Below are 27,936 nucleotides of genomic sequence, written 5' to 3'. Positions count from 1 at the left end.
ATATTTATAACAAGGTGCAATAATAATTAATGTGCAATAATAACAGTGTGCAATACACATACACTTATTCTTCTTTTTTATACTAAGTTAATATACTGTGTTGTGTTGTTTGTTACGTTGTGATGTGTCATATCGTGTCGTGTTGTGTTATATGTAGTGCCGACGTAGGACAGTTTTTCCAATTTCATTGTACTACTGTACTATGTATGACTGTGCAATGACAATAAAGAGTTATCTTATCTTATCTTAAAGGACTCAGTTCATTGTTGTTTATTTTCAAGTAGAATTTAATGCAAATATAAATTGAGAAACTTCTTCAGAATAATAAATGCAAAACAACCTTTTTGTGTACAGTTTTTACAGTGACAGCTGTTTTCACCAGCATCCCACCACAAAGTTTGGTAACGACAAGAGGGGAGGCAGAGAGCTCCCTCATGTGATCGTACCTTGCTATTGCATTCTGCTGTGGAAAATTTAAACCTTGTGTTGTATAACCAAAGAAAATCGGATGCCAAAGTGAACACTAAATATCTGACACACACACACACACACACACACACACACACACACACACACACACTATATGAAAATAAAAAAAATTCAGATAGATATTTTGACAAAAACTTTCAGAAAACTGAAAAACATATTGTTTAATTTAAATTATTAACAGTTCCAGTTCATTTCCTTTACGCTGTTCAGCTCAAAGTATCTCTCCTTAATTCATATACTTTATAATGATATATTCTCCTCTTGTGATTATAAATAATAATGAGATTTATTACCATGTCTTATAGTCGCAAATGCATTGGCAAACACAGCAGACATGCACGGATATCATTGTTTGGCCTGGGCATCTTTCCCATGTTCTCCCATTTCTGTGTGGCAGGATCATAGCGGTGCACCACCTTAGTGTCGGTGTAGTCCTCCTGACTGTATCCACCCAGCACATAAAACCTTCCCTCCAAAACAGCACTTCCTGCTCCAACATGCGGCACTGGCAGAGATGCAAAGGCAGTCCAGCAGTTAGCCACTGGACTGTACACTTCACAAGGTAGCTGATCAACAATAGTCATGGTATTATCAGTGGTTACTCCACCTGCCACGTAAAGATATTCACCCAAGAACTCCATACAGTGATGAGCTCGAGGTGAAGCCATATTTGCCAGGTAGGTGCTTCCTGTTTCTGGATGGTACAGAAAGAGGGATGCAACACAGAGGTAATCATTATTTTCCCCTCCTGTTATGAAGATCTGTCCTTGGGTAACTTTTGCTACATGACCGCTCAGAGGCAGATCCAAGGGTGAGGTGAAACTGAAAAAGAAAAGATGAGTGATTTGTGACAGCAAACTACAATATTTTGAAAAGTTTTGAATCATTTTAAACAGCTTATTTAGGAGAAATGTAATGACATGGTAATGAACAATGAATGCTCTGCCCAACCTACCTCCAAGAATTTGTAGATGGGCAGTATCTTTCAACACTATCTATAGGATCGGTCTCACTGTGTCCGCCGATGGCATATATCTTTTCATTAAGTACAACCACTGAAAATGAGCATCTTTTTTCTTGCATTTCAGCCAGAAACTCCCAGCTGTTTTCACAAGGGTCATACCTACAGGTGGTGAAATTATGCACATATAAGAAACAGTTAAGTATATGTTATTATTGCTTTTGGAGGGTTGACAATGAACCGCTCTTACCTGTAAACATTATTAAGGGTGTCACCAATGCCATAATACTTCTTGCCTCCCAACACATACAATCGTCCTTTTAGGACAGCCACCTCATGCCCGAATCTTGCTGGCTCAGGCATCTCTCCCAGCTTTCTCCACTCCAATGCCTTTTTTACCCCTATGTGATTCCTGAGGGAATTCCCAAACCAAAGTTCTCTGCTGATGCTGCGGCTGCTCAGGTCTTCCGAAATCTGGTCACCTCCAATCAGAACGAGACTCTCTTTTGGCATATAGATGCGGAACTGATGCTGTGCACTCTCACTGGAGCAGAAATCTTCAAAGATTTCCTTATACAGCTCTGCCATGTTGGGATTACACCACATGGTCTGAGATCGCACTTCCTTGAATTCCTTGAATGTCATCAAGGGAAACTGGACAGTTTTCATAAGTTCATGAGCTAGTCTGAGCCTTATCCTGGGCTTTGCTTGGATCCAAGCTGCCACGGCTTTGAATATAACAAGTTCAGATGGAACATAAAGTGAGTTACTGTTTAGGTACATCAAGAGCTTTTTAGCTGACAGGTCCGTAAACTTTGAGGTGCATGCCACCATCTGGAAATGCCGGAGGACAAAATCATCAGCAAATTCAAGAAGCTGTGGTATTTCATAGGCCTCAGCAAAAGATACCACATCCAGACAAGTTTGAGGATTAATTTCTTGACACAGGAAATTGTAGCACAAGGAAAGTGCAGGTTGGTACTGAAGCTGGAGAGCAGTGCTGGTGATCTCAAAGATGCACTGCCAGCTCATAGGTAGAGCGCCACTGTAAGAGCAGCCAATTAGAACTTCTAATTCTGATGCCAAAAGGAAGGGAAGGGTCACAAAAGGCTGATGGGACTCCTTCATCCCTGAGGTGAACATGCCACGGAAGTAATCACTGCTTACAGCCAAGATAACTCTGTGGACTAGATGAAAGACATCAATGAGTAAATATCTCTAACATATCCAGGTCACATGCTTGTTTTATAATGTACTTCATTAAAGATGAAGCCTATAAAGGCCCAACGTATGTTTACTACACACTTTGTGCAGAATGTAAATCCAGATTTATTTGATGGTCAAATGTTCCACAATATGGAAATCTGGACCACCCAGTAGTCGCCTTGCAAAAAAACAGAAATATGAACAACCTGAAAACTTATTTGGCAGAACTATAGATGCATCTTAAGAAAATGTATATTTGATGGTAAAATTCTCAATACACATTTATCTAATATTGAATATAGTCACTTTTGCAATGAATGAAGTGATGTTAAATTTGATTGAGGACCTACTTGTGGATGAAAGAAAATGTATCACAACACAGAAATTTACTTGAGCAAATAGGTAAAAGTTAAAGTGGGCATCCAGACAGCATTAAATGGTCTACTCACCATGAAGCAATCCACCACAAGCTTCCAGAGTCACATCACATCCCACTCTGTCCATCCACAGCTGTTGGATGGACTGAAGGCTGATCGTCATTTGTTGTGCAGTACAAATACTTTCCCTTTTCTTATCCCCTCCAGTTTTTGTGGACTTCTCTTCTTCCTCAGTGCAGAGATCGAGAACCCTTGGTGCACCCAGTGTTTGAGCAGCAGCCTTTATCTTGTCCAGATTATCCTTGTTTAAGAATGGTATTTGTCCAGTGTAGGCAAACTCCACAATCGCCTCTAACCCAACATGCTCTACCTCAGGACCAAGAGAGATTGACCACGGGTGAACTCTAACACATGTGTCATCGTCTTTTCTTTCATCAGCTCTTTTGTTTCCTGCTTTGCTTCTTTTTAGATTATCACAGGTAAGTGAACTGACAGCAGCCAGCACTGGGGAGTGCACACAGAAACGCATCCCATCCTCTGTCCTCAAAGTAAGGTCGGTGAGAACGGATGAACTCCTGAATTCATTCAAGGTGAGAAAAACATGTATGGGGTAATCATCTTTGAAATATGTCTTTATGTCATCTTCATCACTAAAATCCCCATCTTCATCCACTGAAGGTTCTGTTTCCTTATCATCTGTAGAAGCTTCCTCTTCTTCTTCACGATCTTCTTTAGTGACCCAAGATTCTGTGACAGTTTCTTCTTCATCTGTCAATATTTCACCGTTGAATTCTCCATTCCACTCCAGAGTAGTCTGAGTTTCAGAGATATCTTCATTTCTGTGTTTGTTAAAATATTTATCTTCAGAAACTGTGAAATCAGAACCTTCTGTTTCTGAACCACTTTCTCCTTTGTCATCTTCAGTTTCCTCTGCATCCCTCACCTCCGGTTTTGCCTGCACTTCTTCATCTTGATTTCCTCCTGCTTCATTTTCTTCCTCATTCACATCATCTTCCTTGCTGTCAGCATCCTCACCATTCTCTTCCACCCCTTCTTCTTCTTCTTCTTCTTTATTACACACCTCTGCTTTAATCCAGCATCTTATCCTGTCCCACAATCGTCTCCTTCTCTTCTCCATCACTCTCTTCCATACATCCTACTGCTTCTCAAGGCAGGAATTAGCAACTGCCAGAGTGTCCAGTAGACCTATAATCTTCACAGCTACTTTAATCTTTCAGATTTGCACCTCAGGAATCAAAGAGACTGCAGATCACTTACTTCTTGAGCTGGACTTCGCACTGTGAAACAGCTCAGACCTTACCTCATCTGCAGACAAGAGCTGTGTTGTTCATCTCCTGCCTCTCTCTCCCCTCTTGCATGTGGCGTTGAGTGGCGTGAGAGTGCATGATTCCTCATATAACCAAATAAGCTCCTGTATACAGTGTAATATATCACTAGGTGGTGGAAATTCTAGACATCATGAGGCTTCAGGCAGACACCCAACAAAAGTCTGAAAATGGCACGGTTATGTTTTTATTTACCATATTGTCAAATATTGTCACATTTTTTTCCAATTTTGTCCTCATTTTATTCCTTATATCTGATATATCTCCAAAGGATGTGCAGTTTATTGTTGTGGTCTTAAATGAAGGACTTTGCAGTCTATTAGTCTAGGGATTGTGTTCAACAGTTCTAAAAGGCAAACTGGAAGAAGCAAAAGCAAGTAATAAACAAGGCAATGACTTGGAGGCAGCTGAATCTCTGCCCATCTGAGTCTATCAACCTCGACATCTCGGGAAGCCTTGGCAGGCTTATTCATTCTGAGGCATATGACTTGGGGATAAATTTTAAATGCCTAGAGGGTCATCAGTGAGATCACATTGCTCCTCCACATCCAAGTACAGAGGAATGTGGGTCAAGGCGCAAGAGGGAGGAGGAGGCCAAGAGGGCATAAAAACAAACAACACCTGTTGACTTGAAGGCTTTTGTGCTAACAGAGAAAGCAAACAGCTGGGTCACACTGTGTAACCTTGACTTTGAAAATAGCATTCATACATATGCTCTCTCCTTGCATTACCACATTTTTAGAAATGTAACTGGATTGGCCTGCGCCAGCTATTTGTGAATTTGTCCCGTCACAGTGCTAGGTAGTGTTTAGTTTTGACTAACCAATGAAATCCAAGAAATCTCTAAGCTGGAAACAAGTTTCTTCAAGTCAGTTGAAAACATTTGTCAAATCAGAGGCAATTAGACAGGAAGTCCCAGTTTTAGAAGATCTGTCAATATATTAGCTGCTAGAATTTTATAAAGATATTTTAAAATCTTCTTTGCCGTATTACTAAATGGTCTTCAGAGTTAAGCAGGTTCTAAACGTCTAGTTATAATTTAGTGGAGCATAAATCTCAGAAGGTAAGCAAACCTAATCACAAGTACCTTTTTATTTCCTTTTTTTAATCAGGTTGACACTGAAGAAAATACGGTGTCAAGGTTTGGGATGTAGTGGGGTATATTTTGTTTTAGGACTAATTGTATTCATGCCATTCATACAAAAGTTTAGAACCACACCTCTTTGTCTTTCATTTCAGATATTTTCAGTCCCATTGCCAAAGGTGTGCAAAATCAGGCCTCCAGTCTGTCTCTACTGCCTTTATTTATTTGTGAAAGAATGGGGCATTCTAAAGAGCCCCTTGAACTCCAATATGATACTGTGATAGGATGCTGCTGATGCAGGAAGACAGTTTATGAAATTTCTGTCCTACTACACTCAACAAAAATATAAACGCAACACCTTTGTTACTGCTCCCATTCCCCATGGGATGGACGTAGAGACCTAAAATTCATTCCAGATACACAATATAACCATCCCTCCCAAACAGTGGTCACAAATCAGTCCAAATGTGTGGTAGTGGGCACATCTGCTATATTGAGATAATCCATCCCACCTCACAGGTGTGCCACATCAGGATGCTGATCTGACATCATGAGTAGTGCACAGGTGTACCTCAGACTGCCCACAACAAAAGGCCACCCTGGAATGTGCAGTTTTGTCTCACAGCAAAATGCCACAGATGCCACAAGCAATGAGGGAGCGTGCAATTGGCATGCTGACAGCAGGAATGTCAACCAGATCTGTCGCCCGTGCATTGAATGTTCATTTCTCAACCACAAGCCGTCTCCACAGGCGTTTCAGAGAATATGGCAGCACATCCAACCGGCCTCACAACCGCAGACCTCGTGTAACCACACCAGCCCAGGACCTCCACATCCAGCAGGTTCACCTCCAAGATCGTCTGAGACCAGCCACCCAGACAGCTGCTGGAACAATTGGTTTGCACAACCAAACAATTTCTGCACAAACTGTCAGAAACCGTCTCAGGGACGCTCAACTGCATGCCCGTCGTCCTCATCGGGGTCTTGACCTGACTCCAGCTCGTCGCCGTAACAGACTTGTGTGGGCAAATGCTCACATTCGATGGCGTCTGGCACGTTGGAGAGGTGTGCGCTTCACGGATGAATCATGGTTCACATTGTTCAGGGCAGATGGCAGCTGAGAATGTCCCAGTTCTTGCATGGCCAGCATACTCACCGGACATGTCACCCATTGAGCATGTTCGGGATGTGCTTGACCGGCGTATACGACAGCGTGTACCAGTTCCCACGAATATCCAACAACCTCGCACAGCCATTGAAGTGGAGTGGACCAACATTCCACAGGCCACAATTGACAATCTGATAGACTCCATGCGACGATGTGTTGCACTGCATGAGGCAAATGGTGATCACACCAGATACTGACCGGTTCTGGGTCCCCAGACCCCCAATAGCGCAAAAAACAATTCCACACATTCCAGGGTGGCCTTTTGTTGTGGGCAGTCTGAGGTACACCTGTGCACTACTCATGATGTCAGATCAGCATCCTGATGTGGCACACCTGTGAGGTGGGATGGATTATCTCAATATGGCAGATGTGCCCACTACCACACATTTGGACTGATTTGTGACCACTGTTTGGGAGGGATGGTTATATTGTGTATCTGGAATGAATTTTAGGTCTCTACGTCCATCCCATGGGGAATGGGAGCAGTAACAAAGGTGTTGCGTTTATATTTTTGTTGAGTGTAAATATTCCACCATCAGCTTTAAGTGGATTATTGTAAAGTAGAAGTGTTTGGGCTCCACAGCAACTCATTCACAAGTTTAGTGTACAAAGTCACAAACACTTGGCTGACTCAGTCACTGCAGACCTCCAACCCTCCTCTGGCATTAACATCAGCATAAAAACTGTCCACGGAGAACTTCATGGCATGGGTTTCCACAACCAAGAAGCTCCTGTACGTGTAATGTATAAGTCCATAAAGTGTACCATTTTAATCTGATAAGGAAACTGCAGCAAAAACGGCTAGGTGCATTTATTCTCATTTGACAAAACATTTTGATCCGATCTTTGTCTGTACAGCAGTGTTGATCTCGTTCATGCTAGCTGCTGTTTTTGTCTCTGTTTTGTTTAAATGTGTTTAAGCTCAATATCACTGGTTGAAGATCTTTTATCTTTAAAATCAAAACCCTGCTTCATACATCCTCTAAGATCAATGGATGTTTTGTTCACACTGTGGGTTCCTAATAAAAATCTACTGACATGCTTTGAAGTTTCGGGACTGTGAGTAGGTGTTTTGGAAATGAAACTGGTGGGCAACAGATCGCTTAAAAAAAAAAAACACTCCTACCTGAGGACACGGTGACTTTGACTTCACATGTGAGGCATCACACGAACACATGCCTACTGTGCATTCACACGCAGAAGGATTTAAACAAGCAGGCAAGTGATTAAGGCCCCTTTTCAACTGCACTCAAAAGAGCACTTGAGTGCTTAAACATTTCTTCACACTGAATGTGTGCTTGTAAGCATTCAACTGTCTGTAAGATGTTTTTTTAATGCTTTAATACACCCTAAAAACATCTCCATTCAGGAACAACCTGTACAGATATTTGCCATTGTATATACATTCACGGCAGATACGGATACACTTCTGTATCTACATTATTACCTACAGTTTAGCTTTGGGCAGCTGCTCACAATCTTACTTATGAAAAGTCTGTTTCCTCTGCAGCAGTTCTGATTGTTACCATGGCAATGCAAGCAGTGAGAGGAGGAGGAGGAGTGAAGAGCGCTAACCTCGTTATTGGACCCCCCCCTCCCCCCTTCAGGCCCTTTTGTCAAGAGCAGCTACACTGCTGGGACATGAGGGTTGCATTCTTCTTTTTCGGCTCAACGGAGTGAGAGGCACAAGTAGTTCAAGCACCGAGCACTGTCATCTTTTGTCAGAGTGCCTATTCTGTAACTCTGCATGGTCTAAGAAAAAATAAATCAGAAACAATAACTCAACATTTTGCAAAAATGTCATGTGACTGACCTGCAACTTGTACAGCTCTCTCTCATTTAGTGTCACCTGGGATGAGCTCCAGGATCACCATGGATGGGTGGGAAAATATACATATTTGCATTGATAAGATCCTGCAAGATAAGATCAATGCAAGTGTAATCTAGATCACAGAGTGGGACAGAAATGAGTGAAGTGAAATATATATATATAAAAAAAAGTTAAAGTCATAGCGGTTGACCTAAAGTGTTGCTGAGGCTTTTGGAGGTTTACAGATAATCCTATGTGTAACCACCTAAAACTGAATTTTGGACATGAAAATGCAGAAAGTGTGGGCAAAATTGTTGGTACCAGAAGATCAGTGTAGTCAGTTTGTAGTCAGAGTTTTACTCAACAATCCAGTTTAAACCAGCTTTGGTTCCTTCAAAATGCAGTTTCCAAACCATTTGCTATAGTCTAAAAATGGAAATGTAAGGCAGTCTCGAAAAGAGAGATTTTAGACTATTATTGACTTATTTTATTAACTTAACTGCAATGATAAGCAATGGCAGGCACAAAGTCCAGAACTGGAAAACCCTTATCTACTATCTGGATATCCTGACTACACCGGACACAGTAAAAAAAGAAACCGCTGATGTTCCCAGAGGACCCCATTATACCCACCATGTCCTGCCTGGCAAACAGAACTGTACCACAAAGTTGACGTTAAACTGATATCGACTTTGTCAGTGTTGTCATTAGCTGCCGTTTTCGCTAACTCGTGCACCTCTTGATTTTTGTAACCTGGTGTGTTATTCTACTTCCTGCCACCCGGTTAAAGACAGCATGATATGATGTCCCTGTGTTCGTGTTCTTGTTGGTCCAGGTTCAACACTGCAAGTGACCAGTGACATAGCTGTGATGTCATAGTTTTGCAATGTGGAAACACCATCACAACACACACCAAACCCTAACCCTGACTGCCATCCTATTTTTTCTTGAGAGTCCATCGGCAGGTTTTTTCCACGATGCAAAACTATGACATCATAACAATGCAATTGGTCACTTGCCATGTTGAACCTGGACCAGCATTTACTACAATAATCTAAAAACAACGCCCAATACGGGGATATGAGATACAATTGCGTTGGTTTTTACTATTTTACATTTGAAGATGTATGAGTGCTAATGGTAGTAGCTATAACAAAGACATAAGTCAGCAGTTTAGCCTCATTTCTGCAACCTGCTTGGTTTTAAAGTGGTAGTGGAGAAAAAAAGAAAGAAAGAAAGGCTTTTGTTGTCAAAATACAATCTAGCTTTATTGAATTTCTGGGCCCCATGAAACAGAGATAAACACATATAGAAATAAGATGTAAGACTACAACATGACAACAAACTAGGAGAGAAAAATCTCTAAAACTAACCAGTTAACACAGTGCAACCTGATATTAACCTAAAATGATCATTTTTCTACAGGCAAGCAAGCATCAGTAGTGTGACGTGTGGAAGAAGAAAAAACAACCCTAACTTCAAAACACATACAAAACAACATAAAATGAAATGTACAGTACAAACATAGCCAAAAGATGGCGTTTTCTAGATATTCCAGCTTGAAATAAACAGCATGACTGATTGTCAAGCTTAGTCCTCTTAAATCATAATTTACATAAGCATTCTTAAATATGAATGTAAGACTGTGAAATAGTGTCCAAACTCCTGTAACACACTGCCACCAAAGCTCGTTTTATTTTGAGGTCTGCGGCGCGTAAATTAATACATGTAATTTATTCGTTATAACAGATGTGCTGTAGATCATACACGATGGGAGCTGTATCAGATCTCTCCTGGTAATGCTTTTTAAATTGGGTCACGCTCTACTTTGGAACCATCGAGTCCCTGCATTCACAAACTGTACTCCTCAGAGGAAGAAAAGGGGACGGGGGGCCACGAAGGTGTCGACAGTGCCAAGGACATAGGAGACGTACTCGAACAGCAGTTAAGATGCCGCGGTACAAACAGAGGGATTGCATAGTTCGGCAGCATTGTCTTTCGCAGGTTTTCCTACCGAGCCTCCTAGTTTCCTTTTTAAAAGTACCTGCACAGCCATAAACAGCCATAAAACCTTGCCCCCCCCCCCCCTGTGTCACTCCAGTGGCTTGTTAGAATAAGGAGCGAGATGAGAGGTCTATTTTTACAAACGAGGGGGTGAGGAAAAGTGAGACGGAAGGTGAGATTTTATGAGACAGAGGCAGGAGCTGAGTTTGTGTTGTGTTCACTGTGAGCACATTCTCGATCAAAATGCGCCGCGTTATGAAAGTTTCTCAGTGCCTTTTTGGTTTCGAGGGACGACCTTCGCTTAAAGTCAAGATATTTAAAGAAAGGAGGAAAAGAAACATTGAACACAAATTCAGTATTGCTAATCTATTATTATCTTCAAGTCTTTCTACTCGTTTATAAAGAAATTACGCTATCCACTACATTATATGAGTCGGTAGAACTTTCTGTCATTTCTGGAATGAAACTAATATCCTGAAGCAGGCATGGCGGGGGTCAAGCACTGGCCCACGGAAGGAGGAAAGACACGATAAAAACAATGAGAGAAACAGAGAGAGGTAATGACAGGAGGAGGATAAGAGGAAGAGAGAAGGACGACGGCCACAGAGACGTCAGTTTGGAGCCTCGGGTCACCTCATCAGGACTCTTCTGCTTCTCCACGTTTGGCCTGCAAATGATCAGTGGCCTGACCTGTGATATGCTCTCCTGAAAGGCAGACGCAGGAGAGAACTGAGATAGACCTCAATTTCTCTGTTTGTACTTCATTTTTAGACCCTAAATGAGCAGAGTAACTAATTAAAGCAACAGGGAAGTAATAGTATGAACCTGGAAAATTCTGTGCATTCAGTGAGTCAGAAAGTATTTGGATAATGACACTTTTCAGGGGGCAATTTTCTCTCTCTGTACACCACATAGTAGATTTAAAATCAAACAATCAATATTCAAGACTTTCAACTTTAATTCAAGGGGTTTAACAAAAGTACTGTATTAACTGCTTTACCATTTCTATAAAGATTAAGCCATATTCAAAGCAGTGTTGCCAACTTAGCGACTTTGTCACTATATTTAGCGAGTTTTCAGACCCCTTAGCGACTTTTTTTCTAAAGAAAGTCGCTAAAAAAACACGTGAAAGCGCGTATTGCTTTTACTCTCAACAAGCAGCGGGTGCTGTAACGCAGTCAGTCCTCCTTTACTCTTTTACTCTTATGCTGTTTTGTGGATCACAAGGTTTAAAACTACTTATAAACACACACACACACAAAGTAACTCCACCAGAGTGCCTATTTCGGGTCACTTTTGCCGGTCCAAGCCCGGGTAAAGGAGCAGGGTTGGAATTGTGACATTAAAAAAAAACAATAATTGCTAAAAGAAATTTAATTTGTAGTTCTAAATAAACTCTAAATGCATTTAGGACGTTTTTACTCACTTTATGTCTCTTCCACGATGTTATTTCTCTCTCCAACAACATAGGTTACAATTAGATTAGCATGATCAATTATGCAAATTAGGCGATGACGTCATTTAGCGACTTCTAGCGACTTTTAGGACAACCAATAGCGATTTTCCTTACTGAGGAGTTGGCAACACTGATTCAAAGGCTCAAGTATAATTGGACAACTGACTGACAAGCAGCTCGTTATTTCATGACAAATAAAGCAGACATAATAGCTGAATTTTTGTGAATTTCAAATATGAATGAATAATTGATACCAATAGCAGAAGGCCTGAAGGACCACAGAAGATGACTAAAAGTGCAAGATGGCAGGATTATTTCAATGGTTAAGAGAAAAAACATCCCAACATCTAAACAAGTCGAGAACACTCTCAAGCAGGAAGGTGTATCATTGGGTCTCCAATCAAAAGATGCTTTTGTTAATGGAAACAGATGTTTACAATGAGGTGCAAACCACTGGTTACAGGCTCAAGCCTCAGAAAACATGTGAAAGAGCCAAGTGTACATATGTTTGGACAGACAAAATCAAGACTGACTTTTATCACAATGATGGACGAGAAGGGGAAAAGTTAGTATGTCAAGCACGGTGGAGGCAGTGTTATGACATGGATACACTGTCCATGTCGTGTTTATTGATGATGTGACTGCTGATAGAAGAGGACAACGAATTCTGAAGTGCAGAGGGGGTTATACTCTCTGCTCAGATTCAACCAAATGCTGCAAGCTTGATTGGATGATACAAAGCAGGCTGCAAAAGTTTTTCATGGCAAAGAAATAGAATTTTCTACGGTGACCTGATGTCAACCGAGTGAAACACTCTTTTGGAGTATTCAACTAAATGCATAAAATTAATGCAAATTTGAATAAAAACCTCTTGAATTAAAGCTGAAGGTCTGCACCACAATCACATCTTGATTGCTTGATTTTGATTTGTTTTTATTTATTTCTTCTTACCTCGAGTATGGTTCTGCTGTGTGCTCTGTCAGGACTAAGCCTCAGATTCCATCGATGGGATCTATGGCTTCGCCCGCCATCATCCTCGCTCTCCGTGGTGTCTTGTCGCGCTACTCGAGGACGTTTCCGTCTCCGTGAGCTGATTCGCTGGAGAGAACCAGGCTCCTGGAGTCTGAACAAATTGAGTCAAAGGCACAAGGTCAGATACAGTAAGGTACAGCGCAGCACACTGTGTGAATATGAACGTGTCGGTGACCTGCAGTCTGTATCCTCTATATCCGCATCTGCGTCACTCTCCCCCTGAGGGTCAGATAACACACACTCCTCCTGCAATGGAGCGAAAAAGACAAGAAAAAATATATAATAACCAACAGAAACACAGAGGAATGTGTTAGCAGCCATTAAGCTGGGGTAAAATATGACAAATACAAAAGTGTTTTCAATTTTTTGAGTTTTTAAAATGAAAGAAACCCATAAATCCCAGTGACTCATCACAGACCAACACAGTTTGTGAAACCAAATACCACTTGATGATGGCATTTGTCTGTGTGAGTGTGCTAATGCGTCACTTTTTATATTACCACCATTGTTATTAAGCATGAATCAGCTCACACCTCTATCCATAACGTAATGAAGTCAGAGAGTATTTATATCCCAACAGTACCAGTCTTTTTACCTCTTTCTGTCACAGACAGACAGACAGACAGACAGACAGACAGACAGATAGATAGATAGATAGATAGATAGATAGATAGATAGATAGATAGATAGATAGATAGATAGATAGATACTGAATAACGGGGATAACTCAAAAATCATTGATTTGTCTAAAGGTTCCTATTCCAGAACACAAAATATATCACTGAATACTAAACTGTATATTATAGTAACAAGAACTACTGCCACTCTGTACTGAAAATATAAGTTTAGCATTTAAAAAAAAAACAAAAAAACAATGAGCTATTAACATAATGTGCTGTGTGTTTTTATCTCTGGCCAAAAAATGCAGTTCCTGTAATGGCCACTTGAGGCTGAATCCAAAAGCAAGTCACCACAGCGCCCTATGTTAAAATGGCTAATTTTGCAACACAACTATAAATTGTTACAGCCTGCTACCAAAAAAAAAATCTCCCTTTTCAAGACTGCCTTACATTTCCATTTTTTAAATATAACTCATGGGTTTAAATTATAGCAAGGCTTACAGTTTCCATTGACTGAGGGTGTGGCCTCAAATGAGCAGGTGGGTGCAGACACAACTATCCGGTTGTTCAGTGATGACGTGACGAATCCTACTTCCGGGCCTAAAGTAGTCTGTGTTTAATATGGCTTTTGTGTTGTTAACATGTTTAATGTTATGTATTTTCTTATATTTAATCTCAAAAAGCTCCTAAAACAGTCAGTGATCACTGTTGACCTCCCTCGGCTTTTATTACCGCTAATCATTTATTTAAGCTCAGTTTTTAAAACCTTAAGATGTAACTACAGCCCAGCCCATGCAGCAGTATATGAATGACTAACCTCGTATTGTGGATGGATTATCTCAGTTGTTCTCCTGGCTGAAGTTTGGTCCTTTAACAGCATCCTGCCATGCGATTACATTTGTTCCTGACCACCGAGAACAGTCACGTTAACTTTTATCGAGTGGAAAAAAACGTTAGCTTGTTTATATTATGCTAACATAGCTGTGTCGCTAGCGGTCACGTAGCACATCATTATATACCAGCTAGCTCAACTTCAGTAACCCTACAAACGTCACTGCTGTTTAGTTTTCTGTCTTCATTTATGCTGGAAGTGATAACAGAGCTGTACGTTTTAATTTGTTTCCAAATCCCCGCAGTCAGGACATGCTATATTGTATTTAGATAGAAGCTAGCGAGCTAACTCCCTGCTAACTTCTAACTCCGTTAAATGTCATAAATTCCGTTTTCACGGATGCCTGGATGCTAAACTCAATTGTTACACCTGGTAGTGCAGAACGCTGATCATTTTATTAATACAGATGAAAGACTTTAGACAGTTTTTCAACTCTCAGTAATGCCATAGTGATCGTTTGATATATGGACCTGCAGCGGAGTTTAGGTCCAGACACGGCTAGTGACGTCAGACTGAACAATCGGATAGCAGCTAGCTGCATGACAGGGATATAGCAATGATTTTCGTACAACACAGTACTGCAATATTTTGTGATTTTTTTTAAGAATACCAAATATTGATAACTTTTTAAAATATAAACAGCATAGACAAACTAACGTTTTTAGCATTTAAAAAATCACTTTCGTGGGGCCCCACTTTGCGTGGGGCTGCATGGCGTCAACGCAGTTAGCTTGTTCACTCATTAGCACCATGCAGCCCCACACACAAGGTGATCCACGATAACTCCCTAACAGAGATTTGCAGCGTTAATGTGGTTATGGTGTTGATGTAATTTTAACGAGATTAACGCTGACAGCACAGCATGTTAGAACAGCTGCACTCTGCTAAACAAGCTACCTAGTTCAGGCTAGTTTTAGGTTCAGGCTACAGTAAACAGATAAAGGCATTTTATTAAATGATTTCATTATATTTGACTTGTTTGGTAAATTGCTCATGCTTCCCCTTATCTTGGATATTGTTTCATGTAAGGGTAGCTAGCATTATCACCATCAATTCAGGAAAACTGTATCACAAATCAAATCACCCACCTCACTGATTAAAATATTTGCGGTGCTTATTTCCATTTCGATACGTATAAGCCAATTATACAGAGTTGTGCAAAAGTCTGGAGTCCCTCCTAATTTAAATTTTTTGCTTTAAAGAGCCAGAATTTTTATTTTATTTTTTAAAGTGGTCTTGAGCAACAGTACTCCAGCCTTTCTGGAGCTCTTCCACAGTTTTTCTTTGGTTTTTCCCCTCTTTCTGTCAGTCCAGTGGCTGACACTTTGGTATTCGCAGCCTGTCACAAAACACAAAACTTGTACTCATTTGTGAAATCTGTGCAAGATGCCAGAGGAAATAAACTATTTGTGCACCAAAAAGGGTATTCCCAAAGAGCTATTACCCAAAAACCTGGCAAAACGCTGGATGTCCTTTAAAAAAAATCTGTGGAAGACAAGTAGAGGACAGAAGAAGTGTCAGGCCTAAAAATCTAACCACAGCAAGAGCCAAACTGAAAAACAATAGCAACCGGTCCGCTGGAGTGAGGAATCCAATTTTTGTTTGTTTGTTTGTTTTTGAGGAAGTCAGGAGAGAGGAACATAAGGATTTTTGTTTGTTTGTTTGTTTGTTTTGTTTTAACATTTTATTGCTATGTCTGGTTTTATTACTATGTGCATATTAGGGCTGCCACGATTAGTCGACTAGTCACGATTACGTCGACTATCAAAATCGTCGACGACTGATTTAATAGTCGACGCGTCGTTTGAAGCTTTGTAAGATCACAAAAGACGCAGGAATAAGTAGTAGGATTTAAGAGTGTAATAACGGACTGAAACAGAAGATGGCAGCACTGCATGTACAAGGATGCCAGCTGCCGTTAAACCCCGAAGAAGAAGAAGCTGTGTCCCAGAATTCATAGCGCAGCCCAGCTCAGTTTCCAACAATGGCGGCAGCTAGTTAGTTTTAATGCTACTCTTATCAGAATCAGAATCAGAATACTTTATTGATCCCTGGGGGAAATTATTTTTGTTACAGTGCTCCATTTTAAACCAACATTAAGACAAGACAGACAATACGCTAACTAAGAATAGTACAATATATACATATATATACATACATACATACATAAGTCACTTATAAATAAATATTTGGAAAAGAAACATGTGTAGTTGTAGCAGCAAACAGTGTGTTAAGTGGATGCGTTGTACAGGGAGATGGCCACAGGCAGGAATGATTTCCTGTGTCGTTCAGTGGTGCTTTTCGGTGCTTTTATTATTCTTTCTGGGTCACAAAATACACGTTTAACATATTTTCAGGCGAGAATGTAGCTGTGTAAACATCAAATATCTGCTCAGTTTATCAAGACACCACATATTTTCAAAAGCGCTCCGACGTTTTCGGAGACGTCTGTTACCCACTAGCTTGATAGCGAGCCGGGGGCTAGGCTCACTAGCGCCGTGAAGAACACCGGACTCCCGGCAAATCGTTTTCAAACCCACCGCCGTCTTTCGCTACTCAGGTTAAACATGATATATAAGTCACTTAGATAACTCGTTATGTTATTGTTTGGCTTTTTTTAGTACCGTAATTGTCGGGCTATAAGCCGCTACTTTTTGCACAAGCTTTGAACCCTGCGGCTTTTAGTCAGGTGCGGCTTTTCTATGGATTGTCCATGATTTTTGTCATATCGTAAGACGATTTGTTTTGTGTGTTCCGCTGTTGTACGGCACTACGTTGCCTGGCGGAAGGATCGGGGTTCAAGAGTGGTATGTTAGTCACATGTCCGTCCGCCAGGCAACGTAGTGCCGTACGAAGTAGCGCGAAAAACAAACTTCAAAGTAGCGCTACGCATTCAGCGGGAGGCGTGGATGATGAGCGGCGATAAACTTGCGAAAAGCAAGTTATGCTCAACTCCACCGGTGGATTCTGACAGCGTGGAAAAGTGTGAAAGCATCCACGATCACCAACGGATTTTGAAGGGCTGGACTGCTGCATGATGGAGAGGAGGACACCGCCACGGCCCTTCTGAGGGTGTTCGACTCTGACACTGACAACAAGGATTTCTTTGGTTTTGAAAGTGACAACGAAGGAGAGAAGCGGAGAGTGGATGACGAAGCCATCCTGAGCCTGTTTGTATCCGACACTGGAGAAGAGGACTTTGGTGGTTTTAGTGCGCAGGAAGAAGAGAAAGATGGTGGTGAATGACTGACTTTTCTTCTTGTTAAAGCTGTGTCACTGCACCTGAGCCTAAAAGGTAGTCCGAATCTATTTTTTCTGGTGTGCTGTAGGCTACTGTTATGTACTACATGTGCAAATATGTACCCATAACTTGTTTTTCAAAATATTAATAAAAGTGATGTCTCCAAACAGCCATCTCTTTCCTGACAATTCCCTTTGTGCATATTCTCTTACATATGATAAGTCAACATTGAAACACCTGCGGCTTTTAGTCAGGTGCGGCTAATGTATGTACAAAACAGGATTTTCCCCTGATTTTAGCTTGTGCGGCTAATATTCAGGTGCGCTTTGTAGTCCGGGAAATACGGTATTTTATTTGTTCCTGGGTAAATCGGTTTGGCTGAGATTAAAGTTATAGTTTTCACACAGCTGAATAAACGTCAAGCAGACAGCATATTTGCACTGCACAAGACATAATGTGGATTGCACAACACTGGTCACTATATTCTTCATTTCCAGTTAATATTTGTACAGCTGCTGTTATTGTGTGTATATATATATTTATTTATTTATATTTCTTCATACATTCTTATATAGTTCTATACTGTGTATTGTGTATTTTGTTGCACAGTTATTTTATTTTCAACTTTAATTTATATATTTTATCTTATTCTTTTCCAGTTAAATTTACCCTTCATTCTAATTTGTGTTGTACAGTTATTTCATTTTTAACCTTAATTTTTTATATTTTATTCCTTCCTAGTTAAATTTACACTTTTTAATTTTTCATATTTATTTCCTATCTTATTCATAGCCTTTTCCTTTTTTTTTTTCTTTAGGTCACGAGCAGTTGTCTAAGCATTTCACTACATATCGTACTGTGTATGACTGTGTACGTGACAAATAAAATTTGAATTTGTAAAATTTGAATTTGATTATCAGTGTGAGATGCTCGAGAATTTACTCCGGTGTCCTGTTATATTTTAGATAGCAAGGAGTTTATTAAACTCCACCAAAACAAAAATTTCATTAAAATTTAATAAACTATCACCTTGTCTTTATTGTTAGCACAGACCGTAAACACTTAAAGCTGTAAGCTAATGATAGTTATATAAGAGCAGATGCTGCTGGTGCAATAAGCTGTACGTTTTACGTCCAATGGATGATGATCTGATTAGTCGACTAATCGCAAAAATAATCGGTGACTAGACGACTATCAAAATAATCGTTTGTGGCAGCCCTAGTGCATATTAGTATTGTACAGCACTTTGGTCTACCAGGTGTGTTTTTAAAGTGCTATTTAAATAAATGATGATGATGATAAGTGAGCGTGTATGAAGCACGGTGGAGGCTCCATCATGGCTTGGTGTTGCATTTCAGCCAATGGTGTTGGAGATTTTGATCTAGGACAAAGAAGAACTTTGAATGTCCTTCAAGAAGCCTGGAGAACTATTCAAAAATTAATTAAAGAAAGATTGTCTAAGAGATTTCAAGCTGCGTTGAAAAATAAAGGTCGTACCAAATATTGACTTTCAAGCTCTGTTTTTGATTTATATGCTGTATTTACCTGTAAGTTTGTGCATGTTAAGATAAGATAAGATAGAAATAGATAATTCTATTCTAATAGAATAGAATAAAATAAAATACTATATACAGTAGAATAAAATAGAATAAAATATACAATAGTATAAAAATAGAACACAAATTCTATATACAACTGAGTAAAAATACAACTTTGTCAGAAAAGTTTCAGTATTTGCCTCAAAATATGACAAAATATAGAGATGTTAGGGCTGGCTCAAGACTTTTGCACAGTGCTGTATATCAGTTAGCAATAAATGGTCCAACCCTAGTTTTAAGAGACTGAAAATCCTTTTTGAAAATGTCTATCTGTGGCATGAGCATCAATCATCTGGCCTAAGTGAACCCTGGTATTACTCATGTACTGCTCACAAGCTGGAATCTTAAAAGCCTATAAAAATGCCAGCTGCCTGCCAGGAAATCAACACAAATATCAAAAAGTCTTATAACGTGTTACATATCTGGACTCCACACACAGCGCTCTGCAACAGCATTAAGTAGCTGCACACAGAGCACTGTCATAAAGACACGCACACATATGCTACACATTACCTCTGTGCCGTATCCCTCAGAGTACCTGGTTACCATCACTTTGTTTTTTCCACAGCGTTCACACAGCCGCGTGTCCTGAGAACAGAAAGCAGGAAGAGAGACAGACCTACTGATTAGATTCACATCTCGAAAAAAAACAAAACGAAAAGCTAACACGTGATTCGTCGATATCTGTGAACAGGTACTTTAAAATAAAACAGGGCAGCGACAAAGATGCAGAGAGGTCGTCGGGCAGCATTTAGAGCCTGATTACAGATGAAGAAACACTCTCAGATCTGAGCGGGTTGAGCGACGGCCACAGACACTTAAGTGGAAAGCCTGAGCACTCACCGGCGTAGGCGTGTGTGCTTCTGAATAAAGTGTACAGGGACCGGCCTCGCACAGACACGCTACATCTACCTCTCTGCAGCTCACCCCCATCTAAGACAGAGAGACAAAGACAGGGAGGATAAACAACTGTGATCTGCTGACTTGATGAAGCTTCTGGTCCCTTTTATCCTTAGACAGCAGCATAATGACAGAGATATAGGGAAGGAGTAAGAAGCTTGTACAAACTTACATAAGGTACAGCTATATCACTGTCACATGACCTGGGATGAGCCTGGCTGTTGGATATCATTGGCAAAAGTTTTCATATCTCTGTCAACGGCTCAGAGGAGAGATTTCTGGCTTTTGACATTATCTGCCTACTCACTTAAAAATGCTTGACTGCCAAGTGCTGAACACTAGAGTTATTAAAAGGAAAAAAAATAACACAATTAAGTCAAAAAGTTGGGCTATTACGTGTTCAGCAACTGGACCTGTGGGTTCCTTCGGTTACATTTTGTGTCAACTGCAGCCTACTTTAGAGCCACATGCAGATCTAAGAGGTACGCCGGTAGCAGGTATAAATAAACAGCCTCACCTCACAGTCATTGTCGGACGTCTCTCCGAAGGTAAAGAGGCCGTGGGAGTCGGATTCCCTCCGCAACATGACCTCTGACCTGGCTCACGCACTCACATAGATTTGCTGAGACGCACAAACAGCACACAGTCAGGTTCAAAGTTTGTCATCACTTAACCGTGAACACCTTGTACTCGGTGTCTTCTTCTGATGCTGATACTTAGCAATGTGCTGAAAACAACAGAGTGACTAAAAGTAGTTACCCTATTCCTGATTTCTTAGGGTTTGTTTTTTGCATATTTGTCACGCTTACATGTTTCAGAGCATCAAACTAATTCTAATATTAGACAAAGAGAACCAGAATAAATACAAAATGTATCCGTTGCAACAAGTCGTCCTGAAGCAGCAAAGCAGCCCTGACCATCACACGACCACCACCATGTCTGACTGTTGGTATAATGTTGTTTCATGAATTGCTGTGTTAGTTTTTTGCAGATGTAATGGGACTCAAACTTTCTAAAAAGTTCAGCTTCTGTCTCATCAGTCCACAGAATATTTTCTCGGAACTCTTGAGGATCAGCAAAATATTTTTGGTAAATGTGAGACCTGCCTTTGTGTTCTTTTTGCTCTGCAGTGGTTTTCTCCTTGACCTCTCCCATGCAGTCTGATTTTTACCCATTCTCTTTCTTATTGTTGAATCATGAACTCTGACCTTAACTGAAGCAGGTGAGGCCTGCGGTTCTTTAATGTTGTTCTGCGGTCTTTTGTGACTTCCTGGTTGAGTCGTCCGGGTGATCTTGGAGTAATTTTGGTAAGCCACTCCTGGGAAGGTTCACCAGTGTTCCACTGTTCTCGAGTCCCAAAACCTTAAAAATGGCTTTGTAACTGTTTCCAGACTGACAGATGTCAATGACTTTGTTTATCAGCTGTTTCTTTAGATCAGGACATGATGTGTTGCTTTTTGAGATCTGAGCCTGCTTCATTTTGTCAGACATCTTCTATTGAAGTGATTTCTTGATTCGCCAGGTCTGGCAGTAGCTAATGAACCTGAACATGATTTAACAAAGCGGGGCAATTAGTTTTGCACACAGGGGTTGGATAGCTTTATTTTTACTTTCATAAATAAAGTCATCATTTAAAAAACTCATTTTTTTTATTTTAATCAGTTATCGCTGTGTAATGTTAAAATGTGTTTGATGATCTAAAAGAAGTAAGCATGACAAATAAGGGGAAAAAATCAGAAAGAGAGTACATGCATTTTCACAGCACTGCAGATATTATAAAAGTATGAGCAACATCAGTAGCAACATTAGACATTTATATATTTTCCAGCTAAAAATACAAGCACAAATCACTTAAATGTTCTTCTGTTTTTAGCATGTATTTGTTCAATGAGGACCTGTAATTAAATGACTTTTTTTCTTTAAAAAAACAGTAATAAATCAGTCATAGCTGGGTCAACTAACAGCCTGGAAAACCGTGAAGTGTTGTGCTTTGAGTGAATCAGTGAGGGGATAAATGCGTTATTTGGCTACAAACTTGGTGTTACAGGGGTGTGCAAATATGACGCGGTCTTTACTACGCAAACCGCGAGCTTGTGCTATCAGAGATGTGTCATCACGGCACCTCACTGTAAAATCCGTTCAGCAGTGTCCGCACTCCCATTACGTAATAGCACAGCAATCAACGTTAGGGAGCCGGGGAACTTTTCCCATAAAGATACGGGGAAACACGCCGTCTGCGTTTAAAGGTTTTAATTTTTTAACAAACAAGAATTCAAACATCAGCTACAATTTTCAATTAAAAACATTACGAAATAAACTAAATGAATTACAAGTAAAAAGCAGTAATTTAGAAAAGAACTGAGTGACCCGTCTCACCTCAAACGCATCCTGTCCAAAATCGCGGAATAAAGCCATGGACGGTGGTCGTAGTTGTGGTCGTAGTTGTGTAGTATTTAGAGGATGAGCAGCAGGACGCGGCGGTGTTTGTCATTGTGGCGCGGGGAAGCCATGAGCTCGCGCTGCTTGTGAGTATTTGACATTGTAGCAAATCCTCCGTGTGATGTCAGCGCCAGCGATGACGGGCAGCTACGGTCCGGGAAGCGCGTGCTCACTGGGAAACCGAATGTTCGGGAGCGCGGAGAAGCAACGGCACATAACAGGGATTTCCGTCCGGTGTTTTCAAAATAAATGCCTTTGAAGCTAACCATTGCGTGCCTTTTTTGTACCACTCATACATTTGAAAATGATGAATCTGTGGACGGAATACTAAAAAACAGGTGTGAACGTTTCCTGAGACAAAACGTAAATCCAGTTGTTGAAAAAAAATGGTTTCAAAATATTACAAAGTATAACTTGAGAACCCCCCTGAAAATTGAATTTTTAGTAAAAACTAAATTACACTTAAAATATAAATAACAAGATAGGTATTATTGGATTTTTCAAAAAATCTGATGACGTTTCACAAATAGTTTTTACTATCCATAAGTCACAAATTCTTTTTTCGATGTCTTAAAATTTCAACTAACTCGAACCTGTGAGAAAGAGTGGCCTACATGAGAACTTAGTCCACTCTTAAACACTAGAAAGAAAGAAAGAAAGAAAGAAAGAAAGAAAGAAAGAAAGAAAGAAAGAAACAAACAAACAAACAAACAAACAAACAAACAAACAAACAAAAGTGGGATTTATTTTTAAGGCTACAGTGTTTATTCATACTATTTGTATTTATCTGTGGTAGTTTTATTTGTACATATTAACCGGTATCTATGTATGGACAGCAGAGAAAGAATTTCATTGCACAGAGAAATGCTTTTCTTTGTACACATGACAATACACATTTTGAATCTTGAATCTCCTAACGGTTCCACAGACATGATTCTGGGCACTGCTCTGCTATGGGTACTCTGTCCTCACTCAGGGACCTTAACTGTCCAGTCACATTCTTTCCTCCAATAAAACACCCATTTCTTGTGAGTTAGTATATGAGCTCATGTTATATATATCCAATAATTCAGTGCTCTTAAAACATGACCTGATTCAAATGAAGGTTTTTTATATTGCACTTTTCTACAGTACTGGAGCACTCAATGCACTGTATACAACATGCCTCATTCACCCATCATACAAGCACTTTTTTGTATGCCTAAGTGCTTTCCATCTAACAATCATACTCCTCAATACACACTACTCAACTCAGGGTTCAGTATCTTGCCCAAGGATATTTGGCATGTGGACTGGAGCAGCCAGGGATTGAACCATCAGTCTTCCAGCTAGCAGATGACCTGCTCTACCTGCAGCATCATATGATAACAAGGTGATCATTTTGAAACAGGTGTTTTGATGCCAGAAAGAAGTAGAAAGGACCACGGTGGTTAAATAAAATAATAATTATAAGCTCACGGTCTTAAATCTGGATTTTTGGTCAAATTGCACATTTCTGTTTTTGAAACAAGGACATGTCCACAGGTATGCAGACATGTGAATATGGATGCAATTTTGTGTGTGTATGTTGATGCTTTTATCTACATGTAAGAACCATTTCACACCACTGAAAACTGAGCTTCTGATAAAAACACCTTCCAGAATTTAGATTTTTAACTCCTCCATTTACAGGTGAGCAAGGAAAGGGGCAAAAGTGTGCACCTGTGTCTCCTTTCCTGATGTCAGATGGTGCTCTGTGTTACTATTTATAGGATTTTCATTGGCCGACATCTCTACACAATGAGCTGTTGTCACATGCTACTCTGCCATGCCCTTGACAGCACATGAGGTTGTTTTCTGACATTTTCATGTGGATGGGAGATATTTAAAAAACAAACAAACAAAAAAAAAACAACAGAAAAAAAAATACAGAAAAATCTTTGTTTTAAAAAATACTTGTTTGTCCGTACAGCAGTCCCTCGCTATAACATGGTTCACTTTTCACGGCCTCGCTGTTTCGCAGATTTTTTTTGCATGCTTTTTTTTTAAAGCGCATTGTGTTCTGCGTCCTGATTGGCTGCACACCATTGTCAGTCAATCTCGTGCCGTGTCTCCCGTACTGTACAGAATGCTTTCAACTTGTCAAATTTACATAAATCTTCGATCTCTAGCAGTGTGATTCTGAAGTGCTGTACTGTACGTTTTATCCCCAACAAACACAAGAATGTTGACGAAACGTTTTGCACGGTCAAAGGCATCTATGGTAGCATCCAAAAGGCAGAGGACAATGCTAACCATAGCACAGGCAGTTGGACTTCTGGACATGCTAAAGGAAGGTAGAAGTTACTGTATTTTTCAGACTGTAAGGCACGCCGGATTATAAGGTGCATTAAGTAAAACAAAACAGTCAGAAAAGTCAAACTTTACTCAAGTCATTCTTCTTGCTTTCTCCACTTCCATACGACTGATTCATTAGTGTTGAATTCTCTCACAGCTGCTCTATTCTCATGTTCTGGACCTGAAAACAGGGTTTGATCTTTGGTTTCATTCCATAATACTGGACTTATTTTTCTACGGTTTGAACTTTGAGAGTGTTTAAATACGAGAGAAAAGTGTGAAAATGTTCATGCCTGTCTGAGAAAAGTGTATAACGTGTGCAGTGAGGGTTTTTACAGCCTTAAAACATCTATAATAATTGTAAAAAAAAAAAAAAGTTGGCTACTTCGCGGATTTCACCTATCACAGGTTGTCATTGGAACGTAACTCGCGCAATAAACGAGGGACCACTGTACTCTGTAACAATGATAAGATATGATACTAAACTGCCAGAATATTTTAATCCATATTGTTCTCTACCTCTGGCTGGGTTGTCACACCCTGGTTTTGTGAGCCGACAATACATCAGGTCCAGTGAAAGGAGAAAATGTACCATCACTGGTCACAAGTCCCGCATTGTTGCAATGAATGTGTGCTAGAAAGAAGTGTGGCACACTGGTATGTAATTGTCTTCAGAAAAATAAGACCTTCAGTTGCTTGGCGAAAGATGGTGCACATTCAAAGGCATGTGTTGAGTGGTTTGAATGTAATTCAAGGTCTTTTTTTAGCTTGTTCTAGAGAATCTTTGGCATGAAGCTGAAAGCACATGCCCAGTTCCTCTTAGATTCAGGTTCAGGATACTTTATTTGTACCTGCAGGTAGATTTGGTTTGCAGTGGATGAGTCATCAATCCTCACATGCACATTTTTCAAGACAACACAGAAAACACAGAGCCCCTTCAACATCATCTACATTTTGTTCATTTAAATGATAGCTGCTGAAAAAAGCTACTTTTACATAGTTTAGATTTTATTGTTCTGCATTTGGGTTAATGCATTTATGGACATAATAATAATAATAATAATAATAATAAATAATACTGTATCTGGATCAGTAAAACAGCTAAACGCTATCATTGCATTCTTTCTAGAAAACTGTGACATGGTCACTGATATATGCATCTTTATTATCTAACTAAATTGATAAGTCCTAGTTCTAAGTGACCTTGTAAATGAAATATTTAAAGCTCTAATTCCTGACCCCCCACTTCTCAAAAACATCAAACTGGGTACGATTATGGGTAGTTTTTATCCTGATCTTTATCTTGGCACAGGGTTACAGTCAGCAGTTGTGCCGGGACAGACAGAGAAGCAGTTGAAAAGAGATGCATACAGTCACATATACAAACACGACAACACAAATATACAGAGGGAGACATGGAAGTTCCCACTCATTTTAATCAAAAGAACTCACCCGGAAATGCCATTCCCAAGGGGGATCTGTCTGTTTTTGTACAGATGTCACATGATAACTAAAATATTGTTAGGTTAGGGCAGCTGACATTATGTCTGGTAACTGGGTAAGAGTCAACCTAATTCAGCCTTTAACTGCAAGTATGAACATGTTTTAGTGAACACACACCTCACTATCGGTACTAACAGATTTTTTTCTTAAAGCCCTTAACAGAAATGGTCTCAGTGGAGACGTGGCTGTAAAGTAGTCATTCTTAAGGAAGGAAAAATGGAGAAAAGGCTAAGGTATGCAGAACTACACAAGAACTGCACTGATGAGTGATGAATTCAAGTGTAAAATATTTGGTTGATATCAGTATATAAGGAGGAGGCTCTGTCATGGTTTGGAGCTGAATTTCAGCCAGTGGTGTTGGAGATCTGTCAAAACGATTTTTCATGTGTAAAAGTACCACCAGGTTTTTATCCACCATTAAATTCCACCTGAAATGCATTTGCTGCCTTGTTCTGCATTACAATGATCCAAACATACTGCCAATGCAGTAAAAGCATGCCTAGATAGAAAAAAAACACAGTGGAAGTCAGTCATGGATCGGCCTCCCCAGAGCCCGGACCTCAACAGCACTGAAGCAGTGCGGGGTCATTTAAAGGGGGCCAGCATGCAAAGAAGAGCTTTGTCTTAGCCTGAAGAACTATTCCTGAAGACTACCAAAAATTTCCCAGAGAGAATTCAGGCAGTGTTGAAAAATAAAGGTGGTCGTACCAAATATTGACTTTCATGCTCATTAGAAATGTACAAACTCTGTTTTTGCCTTAGATACTGTATTTCCATATATTTTTATATGTATTTCAATTCAATTCAAGAACTTGTTCCACCTATTTCCCCCTTTTCCAAAATGTAAATATGAAGGGTGGTCTGAGACTGTTGCAGTACTGTATATGCTAAATGAGCTTAACCATTGCAAATAGACCTCATTTTAGCCAAAATGTCCCTTGAGCCCTACTGCTGCTTGTAGACAGCAGGCCCACTGAACAAGATAAAGTGTAATTAGGAGAGGCTTAATGGCCTTGGGAGGGATCCGCATTAGAGCTGCACGTCGACCATGCAAACGACTCCCTAGAACACAACTGTGTATTTTGTATTTTGAAATGCTACGATATTAACGATTATAACTTGCAATCTTACAGCAGTGTTTTTGCAGTTATGCTCACTGAACTCTGTTTTTTAAAGTCATTAATTTGTTTTCATTAAGGATTTATTTTCTGTTATGAGATGCTGTTGTACCCATGAATATTTTCTCCATTTTAGCACAAGGTTTAAGCAAAGGATTTACAAGCATGCATGGAATAATGGTGCGTCATTGTGTGCTTTGGCCTAATGTCGTGCAGTTACTGTTTGCTGATTTGTTGTCCACAAAGTTGCATGTAAAATGAAAGCAGGTCAACATTTGGTCAGTTGCACTCTTTTATGTGCTCATAGGGGAGAAGGGGAGGCAAAAGAGGAGGGGATATCACAGATCTTCAGAGGCAGATAGAGAGGTTCTGTATA

General features: G+C 40.0%; 2 protein-coding genes across 2 annotated transcripts; both read right to left on the bottom strand.

Moving 5' to 3' along the window:
* Window positions 1-264: 264 nt before the first annotated feature.
* Window positions 265-4,438, bottom strand: LOC146636116 (kelch-like protein 33). Its single transcript, XM_085349458.1, has 4 exons — window positions 3,106-4,438; window positions 1,701-2,637; window positions 1,445-1,612; window positions 265-1,311 (listed from the first exon to the last, which is right to left on the bottom strand). The coding sequence occupies exons 1-4, from the start codon at window positions 4,169-4,171 to the stop codon at window positions 789-791; spliced, it is 2,694 nt and encodes an 897-aa protein (XP_085205584.1). The 5' UTR covers window positions 4,172-4,438; the 3' UTR covers window positions 265-788.
* Window positions 4,439-9,707: 5,269 nt separating this feature from the next.
* LOC146636115 (uncharacterized) lies at window positions 9,708-22,797 on the bottom strand. The gene is made up of 7 exons (XM_085349457.1): window positions 22,561-22,797; window positions 20,702-20,806; window positions 20,128-20,217; window positions 19,798-19,872; window positions 13,109-13,179; window positions 12,853-13,024; window positions 9,708-11,150 (listed from the first exon to the last, which is right to left on the bottom strand). The coding sequence occupies exons 2-7, from the start codon at window positions 20,768-20,770 to the stop codon at window positions 10,941-10,943; spliced, it is 687 nt and encodes a 228-aa protein (XP_085205583.1). The 5' UTR covers window positions 20,771-20,806; window positions 22,561-22,797; the 3' UTR covers window positions 9,708-10,940.
* Window positions 22,798-27,936: the final 5,139 nt, after the last annotated feature.

Source organism: Diplotaxodon limnothrissa, linkage group LG3, assembly GCF_057381915.1.
Source record: "Diplotaxodon limnothrissa isolate DT_005_m linkage group LG3, D_limnothrissa_male_GT1.1, whole genome shotgun sequence".
In the NCBI taxonomy this organism is placed as follows: Eukaryota; Metazoa; Chordata; class Actinopteri; order Cichliformes; family Cichlidae; genus Diplotaxodon; species Diplotaxodon limnothrissa.
The sequence above is the reverse complement of the archived record's forward strand: the minus strand, read 5'-3'. Positions and strand labels throughout refer to the sequence as shown.